Consider the following 16,347-nt stretch of genomic DNA (forward strand, 5'->3'; position numbering starts at 1 on the left):
AGCCATCTTGTATTTATTATAGGCTTGCCTAACGCGAAATAGCCTAGGTAATATCATAAATACACAAGAAGTACAAATAGCACTCTGCAAGTAGATCAGTGGACTTCAAATCCTTTGGAACTTTTAAAGAATAGTTTTTCTGTGGAATATGACTTCTCTGTTTCCAGGTCAGACTGTTTTTTTTAAAAGATGTTTTTCTAATATTTATTCAAGCTCTCATGCCAGAATAGCTAAAAATATTCTGCTAAAGTTAGTTAACAAGGATGACAATGAAAATATTGTTTGGCCACCCAATTGAGATGAATGGGGCAGTTCTTCACACCCATTTTTCTGTCCATCTATAGATGCAATGAGACAGCATTGCATCAGTTCATATTCTGAAACTTACTTTTATAATTTGAAAGGCAAGATGCTATCTTGTTTTTAAATGAATGTTTATTTAATGAAGAAACTGATGAGCCCATCAGAGAAGTTCTGGTGTAGCATGCTGATCAATATCCACTTATATCACCTCATACTTACTTCCTCCTCCCACCTTCTTTCCAAAAGTTCTCTACATCAAAATCAGGCACATTCATTGCATTTTTAAATTGTTCGTGTTTATATTATTTACCTTTAGCATAACTGTTGCAAATTATGCCACTTCAGTGATACTGTAATAAATTCTGTAGTGGGAGCTTGCATAGTTACAAAATGGCATAAGTAAACTGAGAAATTAAAGAATGATTCCTCACCACATGGGGGTGAGAAGAGGAAAGATGTAAGAGAACATACAGCAAATATAGCAAATTAAATGATGTGTGGGTTTTGGAATCCCCCCAGCATACCACCTTCCAGTCTTGTTAAGAAGATTTCAAGTCTAGGCATAGTTCACACTGAAAATATATGCTTTTTTAAAAAAATGAAAAATATATTCTTGTTTTCTAAGGTTTTAGTTTACAAATTCCTTAAAGCACAGTATTTACCTTCTAACCTCTTGTTCAAATTACAAGATATGAAAAATATGTACTATTAGTTTCTCTGAAATATCAAACTGAGTTGTCCAGTGGGGCATGTTCTCAGACCAAAATCTTGTGCATTTAAACAGAGAAAACTTTCATAAACAATTATCTAAATATAACAAACAATAATGTTTGGACAAATTTATTGTGTGCTTTCTGTGACTCAGTACTCTGGCTGAATTACAACATAGAGTCACTGAAAATAAACCCTCTGCTTTTAAGTGAGTTTATACATATGAACAGATTACTCATTTCAAGATTAGAATCTTTCACATTATATTTTAGGCACCTGTTCAGTCATTTTAGCCATTTAAATCATCCTCAGTGTTTATCTGTTACAAGAACATTTCTGCACTCTTCAAGTTTTATTCTACAGCTAACAGCAAAGCTAACATCTTCAAATTTTAAAAAACTTTGCCCCCCTTCTTACATTTATGCTTATTTCTTGGTTATCCATATTATTTGTACAAGATCCTATTTTATCACTTACAGCATGAAAATCAATTAAACTCCGTTTAAAAACATTAAACTGAATAATAATACTTTGCACATCTGAGGATCTCAAAGCACTTCATGAAAGTGTTTCAATGAAGTAAAGCGCTTTTTTAAAAATAGACTTAAAACGTAAAAAACAACAACAGAGAAAGGCTCATATCCTGGGACCAACAGGGCAACAACCACACTGCAAATACATTTTCATTAGGAACTCTCATACAAAGGCCTCGAGAACCTTAACAAAAATAACTCACAAGACAGGAACCAAAAACAAAACATAGCCCAAGCCAAGTCCTAGGACTAGTGTAAACGCCCCCGGACCAGATTAAATCCACCAGCCAGAAATGAATCTTTGCTGCGCTACTTCAACCACAACCACCAAGCCTCGAAGCCAGAGCGCACAAAGTATTAGCGACCTGCTCGCGCTCCACCCAGCCCCACTCCGTCTCCCACTGCTAGGCTACCTCTGCTCGATCTGGCGTTTCCCCCCTCGTTCAGTTCGCACCCGAGTCCCGTCCGCGGGCAAGCTCCCCTAGCCCCCGCTCCGCGCTCCTCTCCAGCCCCGCGGGTGCAGACAGCACTGTCCGTGACAGAGCCGGCTCTGTCCCCGGCGAGCCCCCTCCAGCTGCCCCGTGCCGTGGAGTGACTCACCGCCCCTGCGGGAGAGGAGCCCGGAACAGCGCTGCCCCCGGTTAGCCGGGCAGGGTGGCGGCTCGGAGCCAGGCACAGGAGCCCTGATACAAACTGCCACACGCAGTACAGCGCCCCGCGGCTCCCGGGAGCGGGGTCTGGCCGCGCCCGGGGCTGCAAGTTCAACACGGCTCGCTAGAGACCCCCCGGGGGAGCGGCGGCAGGTGGGGACAGCCCGACCTGAGCCCCCGGGGCAGGAAGGGAGGGCAGCGGCCGTGGGGGGCGCGGGCTCCCGGGGACACTCACCCCATGTCTCGGCACTTGTCCCCGGCGGCGCCCGCAGCCTGCAGCCCCGGCGCGCCCCCGGGGTTCTCGCCTCTGTCCCCGGCGGGCGCGGGGCGAGTCCCAACTTCGCACATGCGGCCGCCGGCTGCTCGCGCGCTCAGCTCCTGCGCATCCCGGGCCGGCCCCGGCAGCTGCAGCGACTCTCCCGAGAGCCTGGCGGGCGCCGGCTTCTCCCTGTGCCTGCTCGGCGGCGGCAGCCGTCCTGCTCCTCCTCCTCCCCTTACATAACCTCCTCTCCCAGCGGCGGGGGCAGCGACCAGCCTCCCGCAGACACCGCGCCGGGCAGGGAGGCGGGAGCTGGGGGGTTCTCCCGGGAGCTCCCTCGCACCGCCGAGCTGGGGGAGGCGGCGGCTGCGAGTCCCCACCTGCTTCGCGCAGCCGCCTCCCACCGACAGGGCGGCGGGCAGAGCTACACGCTGCTGCCCATGCTGCCTGCGATCCCCCGGCAGCGGCTGGGCAGGGCTCCCTCTCCCCTCTAGGCGCCCCCTGCCGCCAAACGTGCCCCTGCCCTGAGTCCTCACCCTGCCAGGGCTGCCCAGAGGATTCAGGGGGCCTGGGGCAAAGCAATTTCGGGGGCCCCTTCCATAAAAAAAAGTTGCAATACCATAGAATACTATATTCTCATGGGGGCCCCTGTGGGGGCCGGGGCCTGGGGCTAATTGCCCCACTTGCACCCCCCCACCATCGGGCAGCCTTGCACCCTGTCCGTTTAGTGTCTGGCAGACGTGGGTTTGGACCAAAGGAACTGGGGACAAATCGAGTCCAGAGCCAAGCTTTGTGGAGGGAACCCAGGCGGAGATCGGCCTAGGCCGAGCCCTGGCCCCAGAACTCCAAGACTGGGAGAGCTCCACTGTGCAGCCCTCCACGTCAGCTAGCCATATGAGCCAACCTCTGACCCCAGGGAGTGGAGCCTCCTCCAATGCCACCTGGCCCCCTACACACACACACACTCCGATCCCTGCACCCCAAAGTTGGGAACAATCCCCTCTGATTCTGAAAGTTATGGCCTTTCCACGAGCTGTACCAATGGACAAACCAAACACCACAGATTTTGGGGAAGTTTCAGCTCCATCTCTAAGCGTGCAGTTTGGTCTCTAAATTCAGGGAATGTGCTTTGAGCTGTGAAAACTATTCTCACATATGGGGAAGCTAAAGCACATATAGGCTAAGTGCTTATTAATTAGTCAGTGAGTGACAGGAGCTGACACCATGGTCCAAATTGATCCTTCTGTGGAATTGCACTCATTTCCACTTGGTTCCAGGTTTCTGGCGTTCCACTAACAGTGCTGCCTCCCAGTTTTTCTGAGTTTTGCACAGTTCTAGCCGTGTCTATCGCTTCCTCTCTATATTTGTCCTTTCAGAGTGCTACTGTTGTGAGTTTGACTGTCATTTTATAGATTCATAGATTCTAGGATTGGAAGGGACCTCGAGAGGTCATCGAGTCCAGTCCCCTGCCCGCATGGCAGGACCAAATACTGTCTAGACCATCCCTGATAGACATTTATCTAACCTACTCTTAAATATCTCCAGAGATGGAGATTCCACAACCTCCCTAGGCAATTTCATAACATAGTCTGATGAAATTGTGTCAAGCTATCATCAAGATGCAAAATCACAATATGATGATCTTTTGCTGGCCCTGAAACAGCTTTAGGATGGCTTGTGGGACACACGATCATCTTGTTAAAATCAAGACAGTCCCAAAAATACACAACCCTGCTTGCATTAACATTTGCTAATTATGCTAGATACTTCAGTTACCTGGGTTTGTCATTTTGTGACCGTAGTGTGACTTCTCTTCTCCAGTATTTACCTCCCCATCACCACATACACACACTATTCTCTATGAATTCCATAAATAAATGTTCATTTTGCAGATGTAAGTTTGCAAATATGTTCCGAAGCTAATTTTCTCTGTTTATCCCACTTCCATTTTTTGTCACTGTGTTGCACACATACATTGTTATGCTGTGGAAAGATATCTTCTGTGTGACGACTGAATTTTAACTTCCCCTCCCATTCAAAATTATAATTGATTGGACAGCTTAGATATACACTGTTGTCAAGAAAGACTACCTTGAACATTTTATTACTGAACATTAATTTATATTTTAAAAAAAACCCCAAACCTAAAGATTGGTGGTGTGGGTAAATTATTTAAATTTACTTGTTTTGGTGCTCTGTATGATGGCTGTATTGTAAATGCCAATCTGGCATTAACTAGAAACCAAGCAAAGAAGAAAAATTTAACCAATGACATAAGGAACAATGTCCCAACTGTGCAAAATAAGGCTGACATTCCATCTAGGGGTTCTGGTGATATCATAAACCACTCAAGTGAAACTTGAGTCATTTATTAATGTCATTAAAACCCTGAGATGGAATTACAGCCGTATGAGCCTCTTTCTAAGAAGTTTCCAGCATTCAAAAAAATGGAAAAGGACGTTTTAAAAAAATTAAGAGCAAATTTTAAAAATGTCACAAAGATAAGCAGCTGTATCATTCTAAACTTCGGGATGGCTGTACTCCAAAGGCTTTTCTCACTGTCATGAGGTTTGTTATAATGACAGCCAAATGTCTACTATGGATTTTAAATTGTGTTTTACCAGTTTGCGAGGGCCAGATACTAAACTTACTTGAAGGAGATTTAACAGGAAAGCTGTACACCTCTTTATTTGACAGCTAAAGCCTAAAAACTTCCTATCTCCTTTTCTGCACTCTTTTTCTCCTCATTCCCAATCTCAGATTAAAAGAAACCCTCTAGTTCCTCCTGGGTAATCATGAAGACAGTATTAGACTTTTTAAATTCATCCTGGTATTCAGCTTTCACCACAATTCAAGGTTAGATTTGAGATTCTTGTCTCACAATTTATTTTTTAAACCTTCAGCTCATATCCCTCCTGCCCTGAATAATCCTGCAGATGATAGAAGCAATGCAATCATACACCCTCCCTATTCAAAGAGTTTGTTTCAGTGAACAGTTACATTTTATGGGCTACTGTTATAGGTGGCTTAATGGGATCTTTTACAGATTTCCAATGGAATTCAGATTTATTAAAGCAGAGTAAGGCTTTATGTGTTTCACTATTAAAAGGAAACTGGAATTGCGTTTGTCTTAATGTAAAATTATCACCTTTTCTAACCTGTCATCTAATACAATATAAAGTGTGAAGCAGGTACTACTGCACTACAGTAAAAAATGTTAAGGCCACACAAGCAAATTTAGCAAAGGGATGGGTGTGACAATATAACCGACTGGTGAGTGTGCGTTAGAGGTGCCAATCTGTAGAGGATCCCTGGTTCAATCCCTGGTGTGTTAGCCAAAAGGGCAGCCATTGCCAGGCCCTCTCAGAGATCCAGAGAGGCCCGGGCCACTTCCCACTTTTGAGGCCCCTAGCCATAATAAACATTAAAAAATGATGACACATGAAAACAAAATAAGGCACCAAAAAAAAAGAGTGAGTCATAATCTGAATATTTTTTTATTTAACAAATGCTTTTCTTGCCTTTTTTCTGTGCAAATGCACTAATTATTGAGGGAAAATCTAGCTTTTGTGCAATGTCACAGTTGATATAAAGCATGGCGAGCCCATTCAAATGCTCTTGTCCCATAGTTGAACGGTGATAGTTCTTTACCTGCTTCAACACGTTGAAGGTGCGTTCACCTGAAGCCACTGATGCAGGCAAACTGACAAATATGCAACATGTTGCCAACCATATTTGAAATGTTCTGCTGTAAATAAGTAGCTTATCTACACTTGAAATCTTGTACTGTAAACGTATATAAATGCTGAATGGTACACAAATGCTGAAAAGACTTAAAACAAAGGAATACTAATTAAGTACACAAAATGAAACAGTCATACGGGTTATTATCCTTATCGCTGAATCAAAACTCAAGCACACAAGGTATAATATAATAGGCTGAGCTGAAGACAAAGGGATGATATATATACAGTAAACACTGACACAGATACAGACAGAGGGATAATGTCAAAAAATTTCAAACGTGTGTCCTCATGAAACTCACTGCACAAGATTGTCCTCACAAATTTTCACCTTAAACCTGGGCCTATAGACTATGAAAGCCAATGATGATGGCCAAGCTACCAAGCTAGGGTTCAACCAACCAACCTGTCACCACTTTTAGCTACCATATGAAGATAATAATGAGGAATTCTCACACATAAATAATTCCTTAGTCAACTAGACATAAAACTATAACGACACTAAAATGTAACAATTCTCTACCTTTCAACAAGCACTTGATCCAGCACCAGCCACTTGTAATGGTTTGTTTATATAATCAGCTGATCTGAGAGAACACGTTCAAATCTTATGCCATCAGAACAGATATATTTTTATTAATATTTATGAACATTTTAAACTCTTTAATATGACAAAATATATATCAGTTAACAAAAAAATTATGTCTTTTACCAAATCACATCTCTTATTTGCTCAAATTTGCAGCTCTAAGCTGAGAGACTGTGTCACATTTTCGTCCGATAGGGATGTGCATAAAAACAAGTTGTGAAACTTATCAAATGCCAAAAAATTAACAAGTGTCTAAATTTGAGGCCCCCTTTGAGCTTGAGGACTAGGCCAAATGGCCCTCCTGGGCCCCCCTCTGATTGCCACTGGCCATTACATTATCATAATGATAGCAAGTGTATTGTATATTGGTGGGTATGGAGAGATCTCCCCCAATATGAAGCTTTATTTGTGGTAATAGTTCACACCCCCCTTTTGGAAGAGAGACAAAACTGTGGTTCTGACTTTTCAAAGGTCCGATGACACATATTGCTTGAGAGGGGAAGTTAACTCCAGCATTCTGGCCAAATTTAAGTTTGGGATATTGCATTATTTTTCCTTGAAATTCCTTCTATCATTCTAGTTGGATAACATATTCTTGCTTTCCTTATTCCAAGAGATCCCAAAGTGCTTTAAGAACTATGAGGCCAATTCTTTACTCATGAAAATAATTTGTCAATGGAACTACATCTAGTTAAGGACTCTTCAGATGAGTAAAGGGATGCAGGATTGGGCCCTATATAGAGAAATTATTTAATTCAACACTGACATGTAGCCACCTCTGGGTTAAACACTTCAGGTGAAATTATTTTCATGAGTAAAGACTACTCACATGAGGAGGAAGCTGCAGAATTAAGAAGTTCTTAAAGCACTTTGGGATCTCTTGTAATAAGGACTATAAATCTGCTGTCATAATTAATTAGTTCCTCAGCTTTCACGTAGGACACGATATTTCTCTTCTGATATGGCTCCTGTACAGGATGGAGATAATTCAGTCACAATATATTATTCATAAGAGTGTCCTTACTACTGTGGCAAGATTCAAGAAAACTCCAGGTGCTGAAAAGTGGAGAAGCCCCCTGTGCTAGCCAAATTTATCCAAATTCTGCAAATGGAAAGTAAAGTAACTACTGTTCCTGGGAGCCTGTAACATATGTTATTTCTGATTCCCGTAAACCAAGATAAATATGTCCTTTGCAGAAGACTGTCCTAGCAAAAATAAGTATACATAGTCAGTCTGCACTCCACAGAGCTCAAAGATGGCTCATCCCTTTCCTACCTCTATTTGTTTTATTCTCCTTTTTGTTTAGCTTTCACTATTGCCATATTTTACTGTTTTGCTTTATTTTATTTTACTTCACATGTATATTTTTATGCCATAAAAGGTGCTGCTAAGTCTTTTTAGTCTATTTATGTATTTGGTGATAAATGTTCTCATTATTTCCCAAGACAAACAACTTAATGTTAAATAAAATATTGTGTGCTTTCACTTTTTTAAAAAACTAGAGTTATAAGGTTTGCATTTTTCACCATGTCAGAGCCATGCCTTTTCAGATTTTTTGTGATGACAAATAACCAACCTTATTTATGATGTATAAATATGGCCTGAAAGATTTAGTCAAAAAGGTTTTGGTGAAGAGTTCTTGTGTTTTATGGCAGAAATTGAGTTCTTGTCTCTCCTAGATGATTCTTTGGTGACTGGAGAACAAGTGAAATTAGTACATCATAAGAAACAAAAGACTGAAAGCTAAGCAACTGATAAAGGAAGGGATTTTAAATCAGATAGTTTTAAACACTTTGGTTTATGATTGGTTTTGTTAATATTTATTTAATCCAATGACTAATAAATATTTTGGACAAAGGATGTATTTGTTAAAGATTCAACAGCCTTGTCCTTTCAATTAAAATGTCAGAGCTCACAATAAACAGCTGAGACCTTCAATGAGTCCTATAGCAAAAGCAGAGAAAACAAGACCTGACATCCCTGAGATTTCTAAGGTAAAAACAAGCAGAAAAAAACCACCCCACTTTAAAAAACAAACCAATTATTCAGGCCTACTATAAAAGAAAAATTAAATATATAAATAAAGGGCAACCCTGTTTTTTAAAAGCCCTTTGCAGGTCATCCTTAAAAGAGCAAATTAAAGATTAATTGTGTTGTAAAATTTAATCTCATCTTTTTTTGTCAGAGTTCAAGGAACCTGGGGTAGAGATTGATTATTAATTGAGGAGATTCTTTCATTATTCTTCTGATCTTATCCTTTATATAAAATCATCTGGCACCCGGCGTTTCCTAATTCAGAGTGCTACCACAAAGTGATTTCCAGCTGTTCAAAAGGTAATGTTGGAAAATGTACAAATATGCAAATATCATCTCAAAGCAGTTTTATGTAAATATAAAGAACTGAAGTCACCCCCTGGGGCCCCTATGCATTTGCAGTGAAGGAAAATCTATGACCAAAAAAAAAAAAAAGTGAGATGTTCAAAACAAAAAAAGATACACACACACAAAATAATTCAGTAGAGCCAGAATAATGCCAGATTGTCCAACACAGGTCTTTAAACCCTGGAGTGAAACTACACAGTACAGTGTTAGAGGCTGCCAAAATATCTAATAATTCTAGTATAGTCAGAGAGCAGCTGTCAGCATTAATAAACAATTCAATACAGGTCCTTCAGGCATTCTCCATACTTTGGCCTGATAGAAATCCAGACTAAATCGTATCATAGAGTACATGCTGAACCCGGTAAGTCTGAAACTGGATTGCCACAATTTTCTCTACTGTTTTACTTTTGAAAAGATGCTACAGAAATGCCAGATACAATATTTTCAAATAGAGTTTTTATCTCTATGAAATGTATCCTCTTTTGAGATAACATGAACATTGCTTAAGTTTTACCATTTGAACATTTGGGGAAGGTTGGGGGAAAAGGACCATTTCTTCTGATCAAGATTCCTGACAAAACAAGAGCAAGCCAAGCATACTAAATGTGCAATAAATCTACATATAAAGAGTTCTACAATACATTGTTCCTGGTGTTGAAAAAATCAATAAAGAACATTTTAAAAAGTAGTCCCATACTTAGAGAAAGCATTGTGCCCTGAACTTGCCTGTGTCACTCTGCATGTGGTTTATGCTCATATGCCAGAGATAGGTGCCCTACAATACAGATAGATGAGGTCAGAGAGAGAGTTTCCGAGCTTCTTGTCAAGTCATTTCTTCTTTATAGGCTCTGTACAATGGAAAATTTGTAGTGTATAAATGTTACTGTTATGCTATTTTCCAAAGACAGCAGAGGAGGCTGATGGCATGTGAAAGTGGGTAGGCAAAACCAATAGGCAGAAACATGCTCATTACCTATTTTTAAAGATACTACGTACGGTATTTGACTGAAAAACAGGGGAGTCAATGCACTCCTGTCCCTGGCTATCCTGAGGAGCCTCCATGCAAGGGTAGTAATAAATATATTAGCTGTCAAATTCAGCTCTTTGTTCGCTCAAAATCTGAAGTATCATTTGAAAGTACAAAGTGTTTCCCAACTTACTTGGTCCATCTTCAGCTGTTGTTCCCAGAGGATTTTGATTCAAGGGTTAGTCTGGGTGCTTTTTATGTGAAATGACTCATGCAGCTCCTATGATTTCTTTAGTAACACAGGAATTGCCATAATGCCTCAGATCCATGGTCCAATTGGGCCAGTATTCTGTCTCTGGCAGTGGCACCTTCAGAGGAAGGTGCAAAAAACACCACAGTAGGTAGATGTGGGATAAATTGCCTCCATGAATGTCTCATCCTAATCCCTAATAATTAGAGATTAATTTGAGACCTGATATGTGAGGTCTAATAACCTTCCTCAAAAAAAATCATTAGCATTAACTATTATTACACTAGAGTTTTTGATCCATATAAATGTCCAATTCCTCTTTGAATCTTGCTAAATGCTTGGCCTCAACAACATAATGTGGCAGTGAGTTCCACAGTCTAATCATGTGTTGTGTAAAGATATTTCCGTTTACCAGTTTTGAATTTTCCACCTTTTAATTTAATTGAGTGTCCCCCTTGTTCTTGTGTGTTGAGAACAGAAGCTCAGCATCTACCTTCCCTATACCATTCATTATTTTATATACTTTTATCTTATCTCCTCTTATTAGTCTCCTTTCTGAGGTAAACAATCCCAACCTTTTCAACCTCTCTTCATATGAGAGATTGTCCATGCCCCTACTCATTCTTGTTGCCCTTCTCTGAACTCTCTCTAATTCTGCAACATTCTTTTTGAGATGGTGTGACTAGTACTGCACACTGTACACCAGATGAGGCTGCAACACTGATTTATATAATGCATTATAATATTATCCATATTATTCTCCATCTGCTTCTTATGCTTCCTAACATCTTGCTTGCTTTTTTAACAACTGCTTCACATTGAGCAGAGGTCTTCATTGAACTGTCCACAAGGATACCCAGGTACTTCTCCTGAGTTGATACACTTAATTTAGAACCCTGTAAGGTGTATGAATTGTTCAATTTTTTCCTCCTGAACATGAATTACTTCACATTTTATATTTTCATGTGTCATTTTTAAGCTGTCAGCATTTTTTACTCTACGTTATTTTGGTTAATTTATTTTCAAATCCACAGAAATAGCCAAAAAAAATGAGGGGGGGTACAGTTAGCATTTTGAGTTCCATTCTGATTTCATCCCAATGTTATAATCATGTGATTTTAGGGGAATTATTCCTGATTTACACCAATGTAAGTTAGGGCAGAGTTAGGCACTAGCTCTTCAGCTGGTGTAGTATAGTTTTCTTTTTAACCTAGTTGAGATCACATTTTTGGCCCTGTCAGAACAAACTGTATTATAAGTCAAAAGCAAAATGTAACAGCCAATAAATTCTGATGTTCAGTATTGTAAACAGACCCCTAGTATTGTGGATTGACTGTGATGGTGTCAGAGCCAGGGCTACAAATAGAATCATAGGATTGGACAGGCTTAACCACCCTGACAGTTAGGAAGTTTTTCCTAATGTCCAACATAAACTGCCCTTACTGCAATTTAAGCCCATTGCTTCTTGTCCAATCCTCAGAGGTTAAGGAGAACAATTTTTCTTCCTCCTCCTTGTAACAATCTTTTATGTACTTGAAAACTGTTATGTCCCCTCTCAGTCTTCTCTTCTCCAGACTAAACAAACCCAATTTTTTCAATCTTCCCCCATAGGTCATGTTTTCTAGACTTTTAATCATTTTCTTGCTCTTCTCTGGACTTTCTCCAATTTGTTCACATCTTTCCTGAAATGTGGTGCACAGAACTGGACACATTACTCCAGTTGAGGCCTAAGCAACATGGAGTGAAGTAGAGAGGAAGAATTACTTCTCATGTCTTGTTTACAACACTCCTGCTAATACATCCCAGAATTATGTTTGCTTTTTTTGCAATAGTGTTACACTCTTCACTCACTCATATTTAGCTTGTGATACACTATGACCTCCAGATACCCTTCCACAGTATTCCATCCTAGGCAGTCATTTCCCATTTGTATGTGTGCAACTGATTGTATTTTCCTAAGTGGAGTACTTTGCATTTGTCTTTATTGAATTTCATCCTATTTACTTCAGACCAATTCTCCAGTTTGTCCAGATCATTTTGAATTTTAATCCTATCCTCCAAAGCACTTGCAACCCTTCCCAGCTTGGTATCATCTGCAAACTTTATAAGTTTATTCTCTATTCCATTATCTAAATCATTGACGAAGATATTGAACAGAACCGGACCCAGAACTGATCCCTGAGGGACCTCGCTTGTTATGCCCTTCCAGCTTGACTGTGAACCACTGATAACTACTCTCTGGGAACGGTTTTCCAACCAGCTATGCACCCACCTTATCGTAGCTCCATCTAGGTTGTATTTTCCTAGTTTGTTTATGAGGAGGTCCATGTGAGACTGTATCAAAAGCCTTACTGAAGTCAAGACTTTAATGAAGTCTTAAAGTCACAAAGACTTAGGCTAGGTCTATACTACCCGCCTGAATCGGCGGGTAGAAATCGACCTCTCGGGGATTGATTTATCGTGTCCCGTCGGGACGTGACAATCGATCCCCGAATCGGCGCTCTTACTCCACCAGCAGAAGTCGATTTTGCCGCCGTCCTCACAACGGGGTAAGTCGGCTGCGATACGTCGAATTCAGCTACGCTATTCACGTAGCTGAATTTGCGTATCTTAAATCGACTCCCCCCTGTAGTGTAGATGTACCCTTAGTGAAACAATGAGATAGAGAATACTATGGAAAGAGAAAGATGTTCACATTTTTGATGCAAGCAGCTTAATTTTCAAACACAGTGAATTTCAGGATCATTCGTTTCAATAAAACATTTTTCTCACATGTAAATTTTCATGTAACTCAGATGTTTTTAATTCTCAGACCTCACCACCATCTGTAACTCAGTCTCTATTTCTTAAAAAATTGCAGACATCTGTTTAAATACCCCTCTCTTCCATCACACAGAATTTTAGATTCAAAAACTAATCTCTAAAATAATACCAAAGTTGGGTTACATTTCCAGGCAACCATGAGAGACGGGCATTTAAAATTCTGTTGTGCTGGCTGCACTGGACTCCATGCTGCATTAGGCATTGTCTAATTGATATCAAATATTAATATTTAATTGAATAGGCAAGTAATCTTTTAATTTTTTGAACACTGAGATGTTCAGAGAGAGTGATGGCCAAACCCCAGTTTCGGTCACATTTTGGTCCACAGCTTTGAGCAGTCAGTTTTTTGAAGGCCATTAATTTGCTCAAGTGTACGCTACAGTACCTACTGGGTAAAGGGTCCAAAGTTACAGCACTTTTATCCTCCAACACTCTTGCTGGCTGCATTTGTGGGGATGATTTATATCACACACCCATGCTGGTGCAAAATATTTTCTGTTAGGTTCTCCCTGCAGAGTTTCTTTCCAGTTCTTCCATAAGTGGAGGTGGACTTTGACCCCACTGTCCTCTCTGTCTCCCTCACAGAAAATGGATGGCATCCCCATGGATTCACTAAGGGCCAGAACCATCTACCTCAAGACTCTGTGCCTTTGAACTGGCTCCTGTAGCGATCTCCAGACTCTCTCGCAGTGCTAACATGTTTTTCCATCTAGGCAATGGCACCTGGAACCCTCCATTAAGGGACTAGTCTGTATTAACTCCTGAATGGATTCCCTGCAGGATTAGGTGATGCATGAGTAGTGCCATGGAAAAATGAGACGATGGTCAGGATTTTCAATGTCAGTTTTAAAAATCCATATTGAGACACCTGTCTGTTTTTCGAAGGTAGTCAGCATCCAACAGCTCAGATTAAAGTCAATGGGGATGTGACTGGGCCCTCAGCACGAGAAGATGACTTTCCCCTCTTGGACAGTTTGAGAAGCCACTTCTGGCTTCTCAGACTGTCCAAGAGGGGAAAGTCATCAAGTTCAGGAATATCTGGAGTTTAATACTCTCCATGCATAGGAATAACTCCGATTTGTAAGGCTAAGTACTGCCTTGCTATGGGATCCACGCTGTTCACAATTCTTTGAAGAAGTGCTTGATTTTTGTTTGATGACTCATGCTCCTACAGCCCCTCTCAGGCAGTCTGATGGGAAGCAATGAAGACCGGTTTGAGAGGCAGAATAATATTTTATGCTTCCAGTAAAAAATAGTTTAAAAACCCTACCCAGCTGATCTTATACTTTGTTCAGATAACATTAAAGTCTTTGACTTAAACAATTTTTGAGTTCATCCCCTGCTAAACTACAACTCATTAATAATAGTTATGAAGCCAATAAGTTACATGCAGCCCAAGCAGAATTTGCACTATTTAGACTTCACCAGTCACAATGAGAATCTGGGGGAAAGCAGGAAAGTTGTTATAGACAAAAGCACAATAAAGATACAAGCATCACAATCAAATAACAGAAATACTTTACACACATCACCAACAGATAAGCACTCATTTTAAAAAATTCTGCAGGGAACCATACATCTGACTTCCCTTTTCAACCAGCTGGTTCACTGAATTTATGAACACAGTATGAAAAGAATTTTTAGAGCCATCCTTTGATACTGAAGACAAAGATGCTATTAATAGCACAACACCTCAAAGTCCTTGCCTTAGATAGCTTCCTTGATGAATTTTACCAAATATGTGTAGACCAAATAGACTCTTTTTGTTATTTAAGGTGATTAGCAGAAGCAAAGACTAGGAGAGAACTTTTTCCTATGTTCTAAATGGCCCTGATTACTGTCTTATTAAAGCCGGATGACCCTGCATGACACGGGAAAAAGTCTTGTCATGAAGGCTAGAAATTACTCCACTTAATATCACTCACCCTAACCAAGAGTGATTTGTCCACAACATATACAATTCAAGCAAACTACCTCCAACCTTATTGCTCTAATGACTCTATACCAAGACCCATTCTTTAGTAAATCACTTGATGCCAAAGAAGCACTCAATAAGGTGGGCTAGGATTTCCCTTTCTTTGGCTTGGAGAAATATGGGTTCACTACTTACTTTGAATCTTGTCTAAAACTATGTATAGGACCCAAGGCATCCATCAGAACAAGTAGCCTCTTCTCAAATATTTTTCCCCAACCTGTGTCATGCAACAGAGATGCTTTCTTCTTATGTGTACTTTATATTGCCTGAGTCTCTACCTAGGGCACCTCATACCCACGTATACATATAACTGAAATCAAAATCCATCAGTGTGAATGCAGAACAATGATATCTGGTAAGATGGATCCCCCCACAATTTCTTTACAGAACAGTGTCAGGATTTAAAACGAATTGGGACAAATCTGATATTCCCCCAATTTGTAGGAGAACGCTGAAGTATATTTTTATTAGATGGGAATTCCAATGGCCTAATAACTAAGTCAGATATCTGGGAAAAATAATACCTAGAAAAAGAGACCTAATAATCAGTAGCTGCAGTTCATATATTTATTGGGAGAGGAGTGGGGCAAATTCCAGTCCCCTGTCAAGGACCCTTTTTTTGGTCTCTGCAGATCCTGTCTCTCCCTCAGCTGGGGAAACTCCCCTCTCTCTTGCCCACATGGTGCATGGGCCAGTGCTACCAGGAGTCAAGTTCTCAGTGGACTCCCCTGCACTCTGCCATACCGACACAGATACCCCATTTACCAAACCGTAATAGCATTGTGACTGTCTGAACAGCATGAGAGGTCCTGGGTTCAAATCCCAAACAAGCCCTTGCAAACGCCTGATTTTGTCCTCTACCTTTACATTTTTGGGCTACCTTTGCCTGCTTGTTTTTCAAAAAATAGTACGGAATGGTTGTTGCACTGCATTCAAATATGGCTTGTTGGTCTAGGGGTATGATTCTTGTTTTAGGTTTGAGCAGGTCCTGTTCCAAATCCCAGACAAGTCCTTACACATGCCTGGATTGTTGCTGTAGACTTACAATTTTTGCACTAGTTTTGCCTGTGTTTTTTTCAAAAGTCATGTGAAATGGTGATTAACCAGTCACCTGAAAGTGGCTTGTTGCATAGTAGTATGATTTTCATTTCAGATCTGCAA

The 16,347-nt window shown here is 40.7% G+C and overlaps 1 protein-coding gene across 3 annotated transcripts in view; it reads right to left on the reverse strand.

The window, feature by feature from the left end:
* HOMER2 (homer scaffold protein 2) overlaps nucleotides 1-2,792 on the reverse strand; it is a 114,748-nt gene extending 111,956 nt beyond the window's left edge. Inside the window, exon 1 of one of the 3 annotated variants that reach the window (XM_034783865.1) lies at nucleotides 2,433-2,792. In XM_034783865.1, the coding sequence (XP_034639756.1) occupies nucleotides 2,433-2,545 (113 nt within the window). In that variant the 5' untranslated portion in view covers nucleotides 2,546-2,792. Of the gene's footprint in view, nucleotides 1-1,960; nucleotides 2,028-2,432 lie in introns of those variants that run through there. The other 2 variants (XM_034783863.1, XM_034783866.1) reach the window with 2 other exon arrangements.
* Nucleotides 2,793-16,347: the final 13,555 nt, after the last annotated feature.

This window comes from Trachemys scripta, chromosome 10, assembly GCF_013100865.1.
Source record: "Trachemys scripta elegans isolate TJP31775 chromosome 10, CAS_Tse_1.0, whole genome shotgun sequence".
NCBI classification, from domain to species: Eukaryota; Metazoa; Chordata; order Testudines; family Emydidae; genus Trachemys; species Trachemys scripta.